General features: G+C 37.4%; 1 protein-coding gene across 3 annotated transcripts in view; it reads left to right on the plus strand.

Annotated features, from left to right (window-relative positions):
• Positions 1-17,934, plus strand: part of Ctnna2 (catenin alpha 2) — a 1,046,977-nt gene that overhangs the window by 816,399 nt on the left and 212,644 nt on the right. For all 3 annotated transcript variants that reach the window (XM_063229641.1, XM_063229642.1, XM_063229644.1), the window contains one exon: positions 16,198-16,350. In XM_063229641.1, the coding sequence (XP_063085711.1) occupies positions 16,198-16,350 (153 nt within the window). The remainder of the gene's footprint in view (positions 1-16,197; positions 16,351-17,934) is intronic.

Genomic DNA, 17,934 nt, shown 5'->3' on the forward strand with positions numbered 1-17,934 from the left:
AGGGGTGTTACAGCCCATGCACCTTCTTGCTTTATTATCCTTTAAATCCACACCCCCAGCCTTTCAGTACAGTTGATACCATCTCCTAAATGCATCTTTACCCCTTTTCTCCTTCTGCACTCTGGCTCTACCTCTTTTCTCTCTCTTTCTTTCTTTCTTTCTTCCTTTCTTTTTTTTTTTGTACCAGGGATCGAACTCACAATCTCACACTTGCCAGGCAAGTGCTTATGGCACTGAGCTAAATCCCCAGCTACCTAACTTTTCCACAAAAATAATGGGCATAGTCCCAAAACAAGTCTACTTGACTTAAGCCTTTCTGTTTGTAGCTCACCAAACCCCAGTAGTCTGGTAAGCCAGTGTTTACAATGTGGTATCTTCGATGTATCACTGCCTGTACCTGTGAAGACCTCCACACTTGATTTACTTACAAAAAAACTCACAATTTTTTCTACAAGGCTTAGTTTAAATATCACCTTATCATCACAAATGAATCCAATTTTTGCAAATAAGTTCTATCCAATACACTCTTAGAGTATTTAAAATGCTGTTACGAAACTTTATGATAGATTTAAGTTATTTTTATCTGTGGCCAAATCTTGTTATGCCTTCTTTTTTAGGATGTATACTAGTGCCCAAAATAATGAATTCCCCCATTCATGGATACCCCATATAGAGCATACCCCATTCATTAATTTCACTTCATTTTCAAATCACATATTCCCTGGTTCATTGTTTGAAGGCATACGTTTGCTAGGCCAGGTAGTTTATGTACCCTGTGATAATCATTCCCCTTCTGAAAGAGAATGCCTTACCCTGACAGCTTGCTAGTAAGTGCTTGGCTACCTTTAGAAGAGTCAGCTCCGAAGCACTACTAAATTCCAGATACACAACTCTGCTTTGGAGATTCTGCTTTCATGTACCTGTGGTGGCACCTTAAAAATCCGTTATAATAGGCCCTCCAACTTCTGATGCTCTCACAGGTCTCTATTTCATTTTCTCTGTTTCTGATAGTGTCAACTCCGAACATCATCACTGACCCTTGGGGACTGATTCTGAAGGCCGCTGGGATCTTGTAACTCTCCTCCCATCTATTTATTGCCTCTCTGCACTTTCATGGAGACAATAACTGTTCTGAGAAATGGGGAAAGCAAGCTTCACACTAGTGTGTGACAGAGAAAAAGCTGCAGTAATTTTTTCTAACTCGCACATTTACGACAGAAGTCTTCACTTCTTCTCATCAAAATGTGTATGAGTTTTTTCCCACACTGAGTAGTTCTCCACCCCCAGTGAATTCAAGTCAATTCAGATGCTTCCTAGGAGGGGACAGATTTAGATTCCACAGTTTAAGAGATTGATGTCACAAAACTGCCCTCTCCTCAGATGCCAGCTGACACAAGTAGGTTGTCATCTCTCCTTCTGCCTGATCAACTATAAGTGAGGATTCTCTTAGACCCCTCCCAGTGTTTGATTAGTTTTCCAGAGTAGTTCTCAGAGCAGAGAGAAATACATATTTATGTTTACCAACTGATATTATGAAGGATACTTGAAGAGGATCTCAAGTCAAGATATGTGAGAAGGATCCCAGCACTTCCTGCTCTCTCTCTCTCTCTCTCTCTCTCTCTCTCTCTCTCTCTCTCTCTCTCTGTGTGTGTGTGTGTGTGTGTGTCCCCCTCTCTTTCTAGCCATGACCACCTCCGATTGATTGAATCCCTGGCCATTGGTGATCAATTCAACCTTTCAGCCTCTAATTCTCCAGTGGTTGAATGTGGAAGGGAAAGATAAAAGTTCTGATTGCTAATCATATCACTAGTTGGACTGACAACCAGCTCTTATCCTGAGGTTATCCAGGAGCATACCAAATGTCACCTTACTAGAACAAAAAAGCTCTCATCACCCACAAAATTCCATAGGATTCAAGAGCTCTCTTTCAGATTTATCAGTCAGGAAATTGCGAAGGTCTTAGAAGCTCTGTGTGAAGTAATAGGGTTAAAAGACCAAATAGTAGAACAAAAGATTTCACTAGTGCCCTATCTGCAAGGGTTTTAGGAGCTGTGTGTCAGGAACTGGGAGTAGATTTCTCTCTCTCTCTCTCTCTCTCTCTCTCTCTCTCTCTCTCTCTCTCCCTCTTTCTCACTCCCTTTCCCCCCTTCTCTCTCCCTGGCTGTCTCTCTTTACCTAGCTCTCCCTCTCTCTCTCTGTCCCTCCCTCTCTGTCTGTCTGTCTCTCTCTTACACACACACACACACACACACACACACACACACACACACATTCTTATTTCACAAATTTCTCTCTCTGTGGCCCATGATTTCAATGAACAGTCTGGTTGTTTACTATTGCTTACAGAGTGACATAAGACACAGGCACATGATTTTAGGTGACATCAAAATACTCAGTAGGCAACATAATCATGATTCAGCACACTATTTAGAAAGTAAAATATAATACAAAAAAACCCCAATGGACAAAATAGCAGCACTGTAAATAAAGATAATTATTATTTACCTGTAAATAATGCACAGCAGCATCGATTTATATGGGAACCTTAAGACAAAGGGAAAATCTGCAATCCGGATCTTGTCTTTAATTACAGTGTTGTTATTTTGTTCATCATGGATGAACTTCTCCCTAGTCCTGGCTCTGCTCCAGGGCTTCTCTCTATTAAAGTCTTTACTGAACCTGCTGTAGGAGAAAGATCTCCTCTGCCCAAAGTCTCAATGTCAGATGATTTTCTTTTCTCTCCTACATTAACGGGCAAAGGGCTGGCTTTTGAATTTTATGAGATAACACCTTGGACTCTGGATTCAGAGACTTATTTGAATAGTGGTGTGTTATAGGTTGCCTTGTTCCAAATGCATTTCTTCCCAATGTTTATCACTGTGACATCGGCTTTTTATGGCACTCTGAAGTACTTCAAAGAAATCGGAGAGCATTTTAATACTGCTGATTTACTCTTTCATGTCTACAGTAATTTCCTTACTGCCTAATTATAAGACTTGGTTTAATTTACTCTACACATAATGTTTACTGATGCACATATGGTGCAACATTTCAGAAAACTATACCCAGAACAGGTATTCTTGTCATGCTACAGCATGGAAATTTCCTTCATATACAGAAAATAAATGCAAAGAAGTTTGTATTGACAAAGAAAGGCCTGGAGTGAAAGAGGGAGAATGTACCTTATCCATAACCTGTGGAAGAAGACTACGATCTCTCTGAACACTTACTTTAAAAACTGAATGATTGTGTGGTCACATACATCTAAAGTTTTTAAGATCTATATTACTGCAAAGGTTTAATATCATCCTCAAAATCAAGGATTAGGGAGAAATTGGGGAAAGGAGAAAAGAAGACCAAATAGTAGTGTTTTTGGAGGAATATTTCCCAACTACACTTAAAAGGAAATACATTGATCCTAAGATCAGGGACTCATAGAGGTCAAAGGAACATGCAGGTTCCTTCAAGGCCAAGAAGTCTTTTGTTAGCCTTCCAGAAACTCTTTAGAGATGGGTGATCATTTCCTATCCCAGAATCTGGTATTGGTTTGTTTTAGTTGTGTTGAGTTTATTGGGTTGTTTTAGTTATTAGAAAATTAGGAGACTTTGTAATTATCAACCATTGCAGTTACTTTCATTGATGCAAAACTGAGCTCATTCTAAGTTAAGGACCCATGTAAAGATTCCATGAAGAAACCCTTTCACAGTTCCAACAGTAACTGTTACAGCACATGAAGTGCCAGCCTCACATTCAACTGTGTGCTTCTTGCCCATCTCTAGTGTTAAGAATATTTTTGCTTAGGGACTCAGGACTGATGGCCTATTGTCCTGGAAACAACTGAAATGATCAACTCTTGATCAGTTGATCTATTGCTCCCAATTATACAGAAAAGCAAAGCTGTGCTCTGAAACTAACATTAGTTTGCTGTCCCTTCTTTCCTCATTCTTTGTAGGCAATCTTTAGAATTCTTCAGAGAGGTCTTACTATCCAAAAGATTATTTTTTAAACAAAGCGTTGAATACCAATAGTAAGATTACATTTCTTACTGACAAAAAGCTCATAAGTTAGAAAACCCAAGTAAGCTGGCTGACTCTGAAGCCTGTCGTTTTAATGACTAGTGTTTAAAGTCAGTACACTTTTGTGTTAGATTACAGCTTTTATTAAAATCCCCCTAAAGGGAATAGCATAAGGTAAATATCAATTATTAATGAATTCTGAGTTTCTCTATAGTAATCGCTATAAGCTTCTTCCTTAATATAATCACCAGTTTTTCTTCCTTAAGCTATCCAAATCTGTGTCCATGTGTAAAACTGAATCATGAATATATCTATAATTATTTTAATTAATCAGAGGGCAAAATACAAAGGACTTTCATTTTAGCTTTAGTGAAGATATCTGATTAAGTGTACATTAGAAAAATACCAGATATACCTGGTATATTCAGTAAAGAATGACTAAAAGGATAGTGTCAAGTATTCCACAATTAAGAGCAAAGTATTTGACCTAAGGAATTTTGGGATAAGAGATTTTCTATCTGATTCAACCATAATTGCTTGTCAGAAGTTTGGATGATTTATCAGCCCCACCCCACTCTCTTGTCTTCCAGAATTCCTTAGTTTCTCATGAGTGCATCAATCCTGTTTAACTATTAAGATCAGGACTTTTATATTTTTTGATTCCTTCAACTTCAAAGTGTATCAGGCTCATTTTAAATAGCTGCAGTGTAAGTTTCAACCATGGGAAGTACTAAACAGAACTTTGGCTAAAGCAACAGAGCAGGGAAAAGTTGCCACTAATAGACCATGCTTGATAGAACAGGTTTCCTCCAGCTCCTTCTAAATTCAAAAACTCAAATCAATATTCCCTTGTGTTGTAGGCATAGATGCCAAAATAGCTAGTTCAAAAAGGATAACATACTGACCTATTAGTCACTGTGCCTGTATATTACCATAGCTACAAGGTTGCCCACTGCTTATGGGGTGAAATCTCTGTGTTTGAGAAGGCCAGGGGCTCTTAGAGTCCACCACTAGCATCCCTGTTTTTTTTTTTTTTTTCCATAGGCCCACAGTAGCTTGGGACAGCAGATGCTCAGTTATAAGTGAAGAGTGGATAAATGGAGCATAAAATAACCTGGGACTTCTGTAGCAACTGATGGACAAAACAAGAGAGATATAAGACTAAAATCCACTCATGAAACTATCTAGAATAGTCCTTGACAAACTACTGCCACGGTCTCAAATCCACCTGTCTTCTCACTGATATGAAGTTGTATCAACTGCATTTGTTCTGTAATTGTAGAGCTTAGGAGTTGTGGCAGACAGTTTGCCCATGAATGCAAAATTCCACATTATCTGACTTATATAGAAAAAAAAGTGCCAAATTTTGCTCTAGAGGTAAATCTAGATTGAAAAATAATGAATACAATAATGGTGTAAGAGTGCACACTTTCTGAAAATCTGAAGAATCTTGAGTCTGTGTCCTGCTTTTTTCTTAAATAGTGATCACACCAATCATTTTACAGGATTTCTACAGACTTGGGATTATGGAGCAATCATTGGACTTCTATCTGAAATGAAGGCATTTCAGGGAAAAATTTAGCAGCTATTGGAAATGCAAAGTTGTGTAATAGTTAAAGATAGGAAGTGAAAACTGCTCCAGAACACTGAAAACAGAGAGCAGTTTACTGACACACAGTTGTTCATACTTGGAATAAAGTGGGAGAGAATGGTGAATAGTCTTCAGTTTTAGAAAGCATGATATGCTCTTTAATAACTACAAATAATCAGAGGGCTTTAGAAATATTAAAATCTACTTGTGCTAAGAAGGGAATACCCATCATTCTTCTTCTTGTATCCAATAGCAAAATTAGTCAAGTTACCCACCCGGCACAAGTGAAATAAGACTTCACTCATTTGCTGTCTGGAGTACTTGGGACTGCTAAGTTAAATTTTGTCTTCCCAGGTGTTCTTGTATATAACATGGGGATTCTTTTGAGATCCGTAAGACCAGTGCTGTATTGTAGAATGGCAAGAAATGTGGGTGTATAGGGCCAGATGACTCTGCCTGGTACAAATCCTACCACACTTTGTCAGGTATGTAGAACTGACCCCATCATATAAAATAATCATTTTAGAGCCATGTCTTTTGTATCCTCCTTCAATCTCATTGTCTGCATGCTTTCTAAAGGCTTCTTTTGGTAACCTGCCATCAAATCCACCCATTCTGTGATTGTCTTTCCCAATTGCCAATACAATTGTGGGGGGATGAAATAACTTTTTAAGCAGCGTTTCATGAGGGTCCTTGCTGGGGTGAACTTATCTTGTTAAACATGTGACTCTTGGCTCTCACACTCAATTCAAGCAGCTGTACCTATTGAATCCCAGATAATGAAAGGCAGGTGTTAGATGTTTTCAGATTCCCTTTCATGGTAAGTAATGATTAAGGGTCTTTAAGGCTGGGAATATATGGTTGACTAGATATAAAAGTGAAGAATGAAGAGAAAGGTGACTTTTGTCTAATTAGGGTTTGTGAATTTGAATAACCAAGTCCATAAACACATGGGATTTTATAAAACTGTTCTTAGAACGAGAAGACCTGATGCTGGCACTTGCTGATTTTTCTCAGCAAAACAACACAGTTAATGAAGTTTTTCCTGAAAATGACCTCACCCCGAATGTGACACTGTGAAGAAGATCAAATGAAATAACATGTAGGAAATTTTCTGTAAGCTATAATAACAGGACAAGCATAGACTTATTATTATTATTATCGTTGTTATCACTATTTGAAACAAATGACCAGGAACTGAGCAGACATTCTAAATATGCAGAAATAAACTTTTGTTCTTGGTTAAGGTATCAGAGCAAAGAAGATTTACTAAAAATATCTTTTTAGCTTTCACCCATGCCACTTAAAATTCCGTCCTTTTGAAATGGCAAATCTAGGCAAACTTAGAAACTGGGTAATTGAAAGAATATCTATTCTGATAGAAGGGTGGAGAAATCCAGAGAGGATATTTAGGAGAGAAAAGCTTTAAGCAGTGGGGTGAAGGAAATGTAAAGAATATGAACCTTTTTCTTAGACAATGTTTTTTAAATCTGCCATCAAACACGCTTAACAGGAGAAGACTATGAGACCAGTCAGTCATGTATGAGGTCAACTTGATCACTGTAGCTCAGTAATTGGGAATTGAGATAGTGGAGGAGTTTTGGCAATAAGTGAGAGTAGATGACCCATTTTGTTTTCACTGCATTCCTGGACAAACACAGTGCTTAGAACACCAAGAGTTTTCCGATGGTAGTAGAAATAATAAATAGTGAACACTAATCACTGTTTCAAGAGGTGAAGAACATTTTCTCTCTGATGACTTCTTATTTTTCTTATAATAAGATCTTTTATTCTTTAAAACTAATTGCATTAAAATTGTATCATTTTATTTTTGTGCATGACTTTGATTTTTTTCTTTAGTAAAACATTTAAATATTCTTAATAAAATTTGACATTTGTGTAGCATTTTCTCTACAAATGCATTTTCCCTCTTTGAGTTCAGAAAGAAATTCTGAAATGCACAGTTGTGGGTAAATAATTAGGGGAACTTTTTGGTCTTTCAAGAAGGAATGTCTGTCTATTAAAAAGAATTACAGAAGTGTTTTTTTGTTGGGTAGCTTAAAATAAAACACACACATACAAATAAAAAACACACAATTTCAAAGTCTCATGAAAGTTTACGATTATGCTATTCTAGTGGACTGGAGAAAGCTATTTTTTTTGTCTTTTGCAGGCAACCATTTCATATTTATCAAATAGTTGCAGGTTTTTAAATTTGTGCAAAAACACTTTTGCAATATCTATTGGAATATAGTTCAATATACAACATGCACCCTTCATATCCACCCCGAGGGCAAAGAACTTCAGGTCATTTTGAGACAATCTATTTTTTTTTCCTTAAGCTTATGAGCTAAATTGTGTCTGTTCTCCCGTCTTTCCCCCTCCCATGAAATGTGAAATTGAATTGTTCAAATAGGTGTGATCCTTTGATTGCATTCTTTTCGGGTTGCTGAAAAAATGCAGTTATTTACATTGATGAATAACCTTAATTGGGTAAAATAGACTGGTAGTGCTGAGCTAATACCTTTAAATGTCTTGTCTTATGCAATTAATATTCCCTTGTCACCCATACATTTAAAGAGTTGGAAGACAGCCTTGTGTTCTTGACTCCTGTCAGACTTAACGAACGATTTTGTCAAGTCATTCCTTGCTGCCCTGGTTGATTGATAGCTAAATTTTGGTCTTCTAGCTTATGTAAAAAGTGTTAACTATGCCTTTCAGCTTGTAGCCAAGGACATTTTAACCATTCTAATAGCCAATTTATAGACAAATTGCATAGCCTGTTTACTGGAGGGGTCAAAAATGTGCCACTATTCATCAGGGACACAAATCACAGGGCCCATGAGCTAATGAAGACAGTATTTATGAGTTCCTGCACTTGCTGGATGATATGAAGTTCAAGGTGTCCCTGACTGTGGTTGCTGAGGGCTCCTGCTCTCACTCACAGAGACACTTGGGCTTATGGACTTCATCCTACTTATATTTAGAATGAATGGATATGTTTTGATCCCAGTATTCTAAGAAAAAAAAAAAAAGAAACGACAATGTTAAATTTTCAAAGCACTGACCCTCATGGCTGATTTCAGAGACCCCACTATGATAAGGCAAATCCCTACTCACCTCTGCCACCACTTGGCTTGTGGAGTTCCATACATTATGTATCAAAACATGGAAAGTGGATCCAAACTTCTGGAAAGAGTTGCATGTTCCCTGGTTCAAACCCAATGACATGTTTGAGGCATATAATTTACTAAGTATTTCAGAGTTCTATGTTAAAATACATTGAGCAATAAGTTATAAGATGGTTCTTTAAAATCAGTTACAGTTGTCTCTAGGTATACAGGCAGGTCTAATCTGGGACCACCTTGCAGAAGCTTAATCTCTCATTTGGCTCAATTCTGTCAGATAAATTGGTGTATTTTTTGAAAATAACCCACTCATGTGTTCTTGTATAATTGAATCATATAAGTAAACTTATATCTAGTAAAATGTAAATAGTTGTTATACTCTGTTGCTGAGGGAATAATAAGAAAAATAAGGCTGTACATACTTATCACAGATGCAGTATGCACTCGGAATATTTTCCATCTGAGGTTCAATTCATTGAATTCTCCAATCCAGGTTTTTCAGATACTGAGGGCTGACTGTGTGACCCATCGATGCACTTTTTGCACTGGGCATTTCTTGAACTGTGAATCCTGTTTTTCTCCAGACTCCGAAAGCCCTCATGAAGTCACAGAGTTTCACGGTAAACATCCTGCAGATCCCTGTCCATTCCTGGAATGAGATTCATAAAAACTTCCTTTTGCCCTGGTGAGGCTTCTGGTTCCCTCCTGTGGGACCTGTAGGCCCTTGAGTATTACTTCACCCCCTCTACCAGGTATACTCTTCCTGTTTCCCTTTCTGAGGTTTGGATGGGAAGGAAACCTTTATACACTTCCCTTATCATCCACAAGTCATATTTGTTCTTAGAACTTTCTCTATTGCTCTCTTATAAAGTATTGCTGTTGGGCAATAATGAATGCCAAGCTGGCACAAAGAAGACATGTAACAAGTTGTGCCTGATGGTAGTTTAGAGTATGAACTCTGGAGCCAGAAGATCTTAGTTCAAACCTTGGTCCTTCTACATTAATTCTGTGAACAGTACAAATGACTTAATTCTATTGCTTCAGCTTCCTTGCCCATAAAACAGGAAAATAGTAGCTATCTTTTTTTGAGAGAAATCAGTAAGGTATTCTTAGTGTTCCACAGATTGGCACAAAACAGTCATTAACATGGTTATTATGAAATGTTAATTTCTCCTGACCCCTTCCGGCCCTGTTCTCCTCACCTGCATTCTATGCCACACTGATGTTCTAGCTGCTTTCTCCACACACTGTCCTTCCCTCTAGCCTCTCTTTGGCTTCCTTTTCCTGCACTTGACAATCAAGGTCCCTGTTTTCCTGCTAACATTTTTACCAATATTTTAACAAGTCAAGCTGCTGTATCTGCTGGGTTGAGGCCATCTGGAGATCTTCAATGATCCCAGCACTGCTCTGCACCCTGAGGCAGCTTTTCATTGCCTTTTCTCATAAAAGCAATTGCCCTTGCCTATCATGTTGGGAACAGAGGACTTTGACACAGACCTCTGTGTGCTGGGGCAGAAAATGAAATCAACAGGAAGAGCTAAGCACCTGCTACCATCCTTCAGAATGAGTACCAAATAATACTTCCCTGTCTTAATCCCCATAATTTGTCCTTTTGGTACAACTTTTGTACTGGAGAGTTTTTTTAATGTATAAAAATGAAAAATTTGAGCTGTGATATTTTGAAGCATGGTTCATCCTTCTATCATGAAATGTGTGAAACAGACGACTGTTACGTGGTGCTTTTGTCAGTGGAACTGAATGGAGTTAACTGATTGATCAAAAAAATAGTTTTCAAGATCTCTATTTCACTTTCCCAGAAAGGTGAACAAGAGCATGCATCATTCACTAACGTGTGGTGATATTTACTCTTGACCTATTTAGGATAGGCCTGGCAGGGTGAAGAAATGAGTCATTTCTGTTCAACTTATTTGTCCCTCTTCTTCTAGAACAATCAGTGTAGCCTTTGTATATCCTCATGGAGTTGGCAAAGAGCACAACACAGGCTGCCCAGTGGTGAATAGGCTTTGCATCCTGGCATGCACCCTGGTGGTCAATACTCATTTGCTCTAGGCATGCGCTGTGGCCAGGTCCAGAGTCACAAAGTCAGGAACTAGAGTTACATGGAGAGCTCTTGGATGGGCGTCACTAATGTAACAAGTGAAGTACAGTAATCCAAGCTCAGCCCAGTGTTTCTTATTCCATCAGAGAGAATTTTCCTGTATTTTATTTGGACTAGTAGCACTCTTAGAGGAAATATCAAGAGGACACGGATGGCTAATGTGGTTAACCTAAACCATCAAATGTTTGCACATAGATATTGATAATGGCAATTGTGGTTTAATTGATCCAACAGTGCCTGAATTTGGTAGGGGTAACTATGATCTAGGTAGGAATGGTAAGTACACAGCAGATTTTGCTTTTTATACCATGTCAGATATGATTACTCAATTACAGCATTCTTTTATTCTCAGCTCAAATTACTGGTGTCGGCAGAGAAAATCATAAGGCCCGGTGTACTATTCTTTTTCAAAGGTAATTGTTCACAAAGGAAAGATGATTATGCATCCCAATTGAAAGACTTTGTTTTATGGAAGATAGTTGATACCATTGAGATACTGACCAAAGAAATTTGTTTCTTTTAAAAAGAAAAAAAAAAAAAAAACAGAAAAGGATAATTTCCTATGTTCTGCCTTGGGCTTCATAGATGAATGACCCTCCTCCTACTCATATTCCCAGCCTGAATAATGAATATTGCTTTCATTACCAGTGGACTGTACACATTGGTGGAACTTTAGCTTATTAAAGTCACTTTGGGTGGGTTACTGCACTGACTGATTACTTTAATTGACCTTCAGACTGGCTAAAATTTGCTTGACTTAATGAGGCTCGATTCTTGACAAGCCCCCTAGGCTGAATGGCTGCTAGCCCAGTTGCTTTGTTGGTTTGATTTTTCATATTTAATAATAATTATACCACGAAGCTTTAGGAGATACAGTAAAATATGTCAGTAATCATGAAGAGCCTGCAGCATCTATTCCAAGTAAAGATTTAGGGTTTCAGATTTTCAAGCCTACTCAAAAATCATCTTCTGCTCCTAAATTTGACCTTTTGTTGGTCTGTCTTGCATCACACTAGTGAAAAACTTAATATTCTTAACATGTCTTTCTCTAAGCAACTGATTGATAGCATTAAATATCATCAGCGCAGACTAGAATTCAGTGTTCATGTTTTAAATTTATTTTTGTATTTATTTATTTATTTGTATCAGGGATTAAACTCATGACTTTGTGCTTGGCAGGCAGGTGCTTATGCCACTAAGCTAACTCCCCCGTCCATATTTCTTTCTTTCTTTCTTTCTTTTCTTTTTTTTTTTTTTTGTCTTTTTCATTTTTATCGGTACCAGGGATCAAACTCACGACCGCCTGCTTGCAAGGCAGGTGCTTATGCCGCCTAGCTAAATCCCCAGCCCCCCAGTCCATATTTCTGAAAGTGAAAGTGGTACTGAGTTTCTCAGGTACAGGGCCAATTCTGCCTAAACGTTTGGCATGTAGGAAGCTTTTATTGTAGGCAAAGTTCATCAAAAAAAAAAAAAAAAAAAAAAGAGAGAAAAAAGCATTCATCTTGTAGGAGAAGTAGGATTGACTAGTAGTGACTGCATAAGCACTATGTTGAAGATTACAAAATAGGAATCTGAGCTAAGCATAAAAGAATACTGTAATTGATTAATCATGTTTGCTATGGCATAGAAAGCAAAGGTTGTAGCATACTTGCCATTCGTGTCCTAACTCATAATTTTTGCTCTTACATAAAAAAATGTTATGATTTAGTTATTTCTTGTCAACATACTTGTATGTTTTTCTACATATTTCACTTTTCAACCATGCCTGAGTCCCTGAATTAGTATTCTGTGACATCTTTTTTTTTTTCCTTTCTTTCTTTTTTAATGGAGTACTGGTATGTAGCCCAGGCTGGCCTCAAACTCAAAATCCTTCTCCTTGTATCTCCTGTATAGTTAAGACTACATGCATTCATCACTATGGCCAGCTGGAACTATTCTTTATAAGTCGTTCTTTATTTGGGGGTATTTGAAAACCTCTTTATGTTTTGGGGGCAGTCTCTCATTTATGAGTCTTGATATGAGAAGCTAATATTCCCAAAGCATTTACATTCACAAAATACTTGCCCCCTGGTACCTGCATCCATGTTTGCCACTCAGTGTAAACCTGTAACCTAGAGACTGGGTGTGTATTTCAACTAAAATGATGACCAAGTACACCTGCTTAAGACTGAATCAAAAGCTGTCTACTCAGAGATACAAGCTGCCCTACCTCTTCAGCATTTTGCCCATTTTGAACAAACAGGGCAGTTTTTCTGTTTGTAACAGAGATAGGAACTTGACAAAGCTAATAATCCATCTAGGAAAGTGTTCCTTAAAACTTGTCATTCAGCGGACTCACCTAGGCATCTGATCAAACTACAGATTATGATGAAAATACAGATCTGGGGGTGCTGTGAGTTTGCATTTTTAATATTCAAAAAATAGCAGGGATGCTGATCTATGACCAACAGTTTAAGTAGAATGGACCTGGGGAAGAAAAGACAGGCTTAGAGAATTCAGAGTTGGCAGAGAAGAAACAAAACTAGAATCTCATCTAGTTTCAAGTCTGATCCCTTTTGGTGAGACTATAGTTGGGACTGTGCTATGAGACAAAGCATAAAATATTTACATATATGTGCATGTATATATTTAATCATATACATGATAATTTGACATGAGCATTCATCATAAAATGATTAAATTTTTAAGGTTAACATATCCTTCACCTTACATATACAATTTTTTACAGTACAAACATTAAAGACTAATTTTTAGAAATTTTGAAATATATTTTATTAGAATATAGTTTTCAATATATTCATATACTGAAGAAAGCTTCATTTATTACAATTTAGCATACACTGTTTTCTTGTTTTGATTTTTTCACAAAGCACTGGTAGTCATATATTAATATTTCTTTGCCCACCTTTAGGATTTGTCATCTTTTCTCAGATCTTTTTTCCCCTCAATTCTTTTGCATTTAAAGAATTCCTTTTCTTGTCTTTTATCTCTCTTAAGGTAGTTGTTGATATGTTTATTCATTTTTTCTGTATTTTTAGTGATTATACTTTTATTTATGTTTTTCTTGAGTTCTAGGACCTAATTCTTAGCTTTTATTGTACTGTGTGTTGTTCTTGTACATGTTATACCATGTTTTTTAATCAGTACCGGGAATCGAACTCATGACCACCTGCTTGCAAGGCAGATACTTATGCAGCTGAGCTAAACCTCCAGCCCCTGATATCATTTTCTTTAAACCTTTTAATTAATTAGAATTAGTTACAGTTAAAGCTGCTTAACAGGCACAAATTTCTGGCATTCCTTCAGTGTGTAGATGAGTGATATTATATTCTTTATTCTTAGTTTTCTTATTAAAATGAAAGTTGCTCATCCTGGTTTTGAACTCACAATCCTCCCGTCTCAGTCTCTTGAGTAGCTAGGATGAAAGACATCTATGAGCATGACCAGCTTCATGTGTGTTATACCTATGTATGAAAGTTAGCCTCTATCATTTTAAGTTACTCATTTTCATGAATGTTGTATTTTCTGAACATTTATGGAGATCCTCACACAGATGCCTTTCCTTGCATCACAGAAGTCTCACCTCTGTTATTATTGCACTGGAAAATATAGTGTATTGATTGATGACAGCCTGGCTCTGCTCATCTTCTTCCTATGGTCCCCCACTTTTTTTGTGATTGCCCCTACTTTTGACTCTTCTGTCGTCGAGACTTTCATTTTTTATTACATTTCCCCATGGTGTCTTCTCTAGGTGGAGCCCTATCCAGAAAAGTATAGGGCAAGACAGAACTTTTCATAGTTAAATAAATGTTTATTTAAAGAATTTCACATGTAATTCGTTCAATACTCATCAAGGTCACTTTAAGGAGGTTCCTTTTCTTCATGATGATACTTTTTAAAAGAACTGATGCTTAATCCAGTTTTTTTTAGTTGCCCATAATTATTTATTTCCCCTTGAATTATGGACAAACAATGACAGCTTCAAAGCTCCTAGAATTTTATATACGAATTTCTTCTAACAGTTCACACGTTAGGAGGGCAGGGTATTGTCAAGTGCTCCCTGTCCTGTCTCCTTTAGGACTAGGTTCTTATTTTTTCAGCCTTATTACCTCAGACAAGTTGTTTATTTAAGTCCCAGCTCCTTAATTGTAAACACAAGAATCTCCCCTATCTCATAGTATTAATAGTGGGAATAAAATGATACCATTTATAAAGATCTTAATGGAATGTTTGGCAATTTATTCATGCCCTGAAAATATAAGATTACCATTAATAAGCAGTATGACCAGGCAGAAATTTAATACATTTTGTCATTAACTGTGTAATATTAACTTTACACAGGCCTTATTATATTTTATACAGCGAAAAGTCAAATCCAATTTAAAGTTAAACCAAAGTAACTTCTACCTGCACATTCATGTCTTAGCAAATGATAAATAGTTCAGAAAAGCTACTGAAACTTCTTCACAGTGCTCTCCTCCTGACCAGTAACCATTGTGTATGTTTCCCTTTATCAAAGATTAGGAAACATACAGATTGTTTACCATCTTCTCTTCTGTTTATTTTCATTTCTACCCATGTACATTCAAACAATTATGAACAAAGCAGCACTGCAGAGATTATTCAGGGATAGTTTTATTTTACTTTCAAACAACTGCAATGATTCTTATTTTGAAAAATCTGGGAATGATGTATAATTATGCATCATTAGAAGATTTGGGTTTGTTTATTCTCCCTTACCTTGGAGAGCAATTGTAAGTGTTTTTCTTTCTGCAGCAAAGCAATTACATCACTATAGCACCTGGGAAGAAACATGTTTGAGATTTTTAGATGCTTCCTTTTCCCACCTCTGTGAAGTACCAACAGTGGATCAAGAAAAGGCAGGGACTGCACAGTGGTAGGTTGTCAGGAGTGGCTCAAAGTTCAGGTCTTCATCCAAGTTTCTCTTCACTGGCTGGTGGATGCCTAGATTTTTTTTCTAGAGAGCCTGACCCTTGAATTGTCATCATAATTCCAATCTCCTGAAGGGGGACACTTTGGCCAATGAACAATGGGAGACTTTGGCCAATGAACAATGGGGAACAATGGGAGAAGACCTTGAGTGTTTTAGATCCAGGCTTGATACTAACTTTCAAATTGAAATGTGATATATTTAACACACAGATAGATATCCATCGCTCATCATTCTGTTTTGCTTTGATATGGTAAACACTGACAAATTAAAAACAGAGAGTGTGAACATTATTTGCATGGTAATGAGGTGAGCAACAGTTTAAAGGAAAGCCACACTTCTATTCATTAATTGTACATCTTGTTTTTTTCTTTTTTTTTTTTTAACTGTAGCTTCGTAAAGCAGTGATGGATCACATATCCGATTCTTTCTTGGAAACCAACGTCCCTTTGCTGGTTCTCATTGAGGCTGCAAAAAGCGGGAATGAAAAAGAAGTGAAAGAATACGCCCAAGTTTTCCGTGAGCATGCCAACAAGCTGGTGGAGGTGAGTCAGGCGAGGTGGGAGGACTGAAACTTACTGCAGATGATCCACAGATTGATGCAGAACTTACGGCTACGTATGAATGGGAATTTCAGTAGACAGACCTTACAGGACTTTATTGGAAAAATAAAGTCCTGGAACCTTCCTTTACTTAACCATCTTATTTATCCACCCCTTTCAAAGAAAACTAGCTATTAGTAATCTCTCTTTTCTCCATCTTTTAACTTTTGATGTGCTCTGAACCACGTCTGCCAATTTTCCTGAACGATAATTAAAAGGATGAAACTGAACTATAAAGGACTTTTCCAAAATAATGAATGAAAATCTTATAAATGTAGCTTAGTGACAGATGCACATGACTCTGAGTTCCAACCCTAGCATATAAAAAAAAATGAAACAAAATCAAAGGGAAACAAAACTTCCAAAGTGCTGAATGCCAAATTTGATTAAAGAGAGAACTGAAGCTGCCCAGTTGAAGTCTGGCACACAGTTCCTTTCCTTCCCCTGTATTCCCCTCACCACTGCACACACTGAAACACACATCAGCTGGCAATCCTGTGAGTACATAGGGGAAAAAAAAAAAAAAAAAAAAAAAAAAAAAAAAACCTCCTCCCAAACAGGTGTTTGGACTCCTGGTAAAAGGTCTTGGGACAGGACTAGTATAAACTCTGGTCCATAAGTATTTTTATATACTAATTTAATGTGGTAATTATAAATTTACCAAATTTTAAAAGGTATACATTGTACTGCAGAATGTTGAACAAATATTGTACCAGAGAAGTATTATTTAGGCTCTCTGGATGTAGGAGCTAAACACCAACGGCTTGGGGAAGGTAAGATGAGTGATGCGGTGTTAAACAGGAAGTGTGTGTGACCCAGAACCAGAGGCAAGCAGCACTGGGGAAGCTGCAAATCTAGGCAATGGGTTTCTCTGACCAGATTCCAATTTTTGCCTGACTTAAGGATTCAGCACTGCTGCCACCACCATGGAACAGTCTCACTTTTTTTTTTTTTTAATGAGCTCATTAGATATCAAATCTATTGTTTTTCTCAGAGAGATGACAGGGATGATGCTGCATTTGGTTGTGTCCTAAGCTACTGCTTTTCTTGCTGTTTGGTTAACCCAGCACTACCCATGCCTCTTTGGTTGAAGAAACATGATCATTAGGAAGCCCTACAGCAGACTTGGAGCCTCACATAAAGCTCCTACTTACTTAGGACACAGGTTAAATTATCCCCCATGACAGCAATTGCCAAGTTCTATGTATTAAAGCCTAGATAATAATCGGTAAATTTCTTGTCATAATACCAATATCTCAGGGTCACACTGACTTAGAGCCTCAAATTTGACCATATTCATAATATTAAGACAATCTTTCTGGATTGGTTTTACCTCTAAAGCAAACACTCCATCACTTCCACATTCCACAGCAAGAAACAGGGTTCACACTGGCTGTGCTATCGAAACTGTTGCAGGAAGATCATAAGTTCAAACCCAGCCTGGGCACCTCAAAATAAAAATGGAAGGGTGCATTATAGTGAGAAGACCTTTGGTTCAATTCCTAGTCATGGTGAACAACAAAAACA

The sequence above is a fragment of the Cavia porcellus genome, unplaced genomic scaffold, assembly GCF_034190915.1.
Source record: "Cavia porcellus strain 051 isolate PalLab524CR breed Dunkin Hartley unplaced genomic scaffold, mCavPor4.1 scaffold_18, whole genome shotgun sequence".
In the NCBI taxonomy this organism is placed as follows: domain Eukaryota; kingdom Metazoa; phylum Chordata; class Mammalia; order Rodentia; family Caviidae; genus Cavia; species Cavia porcellus.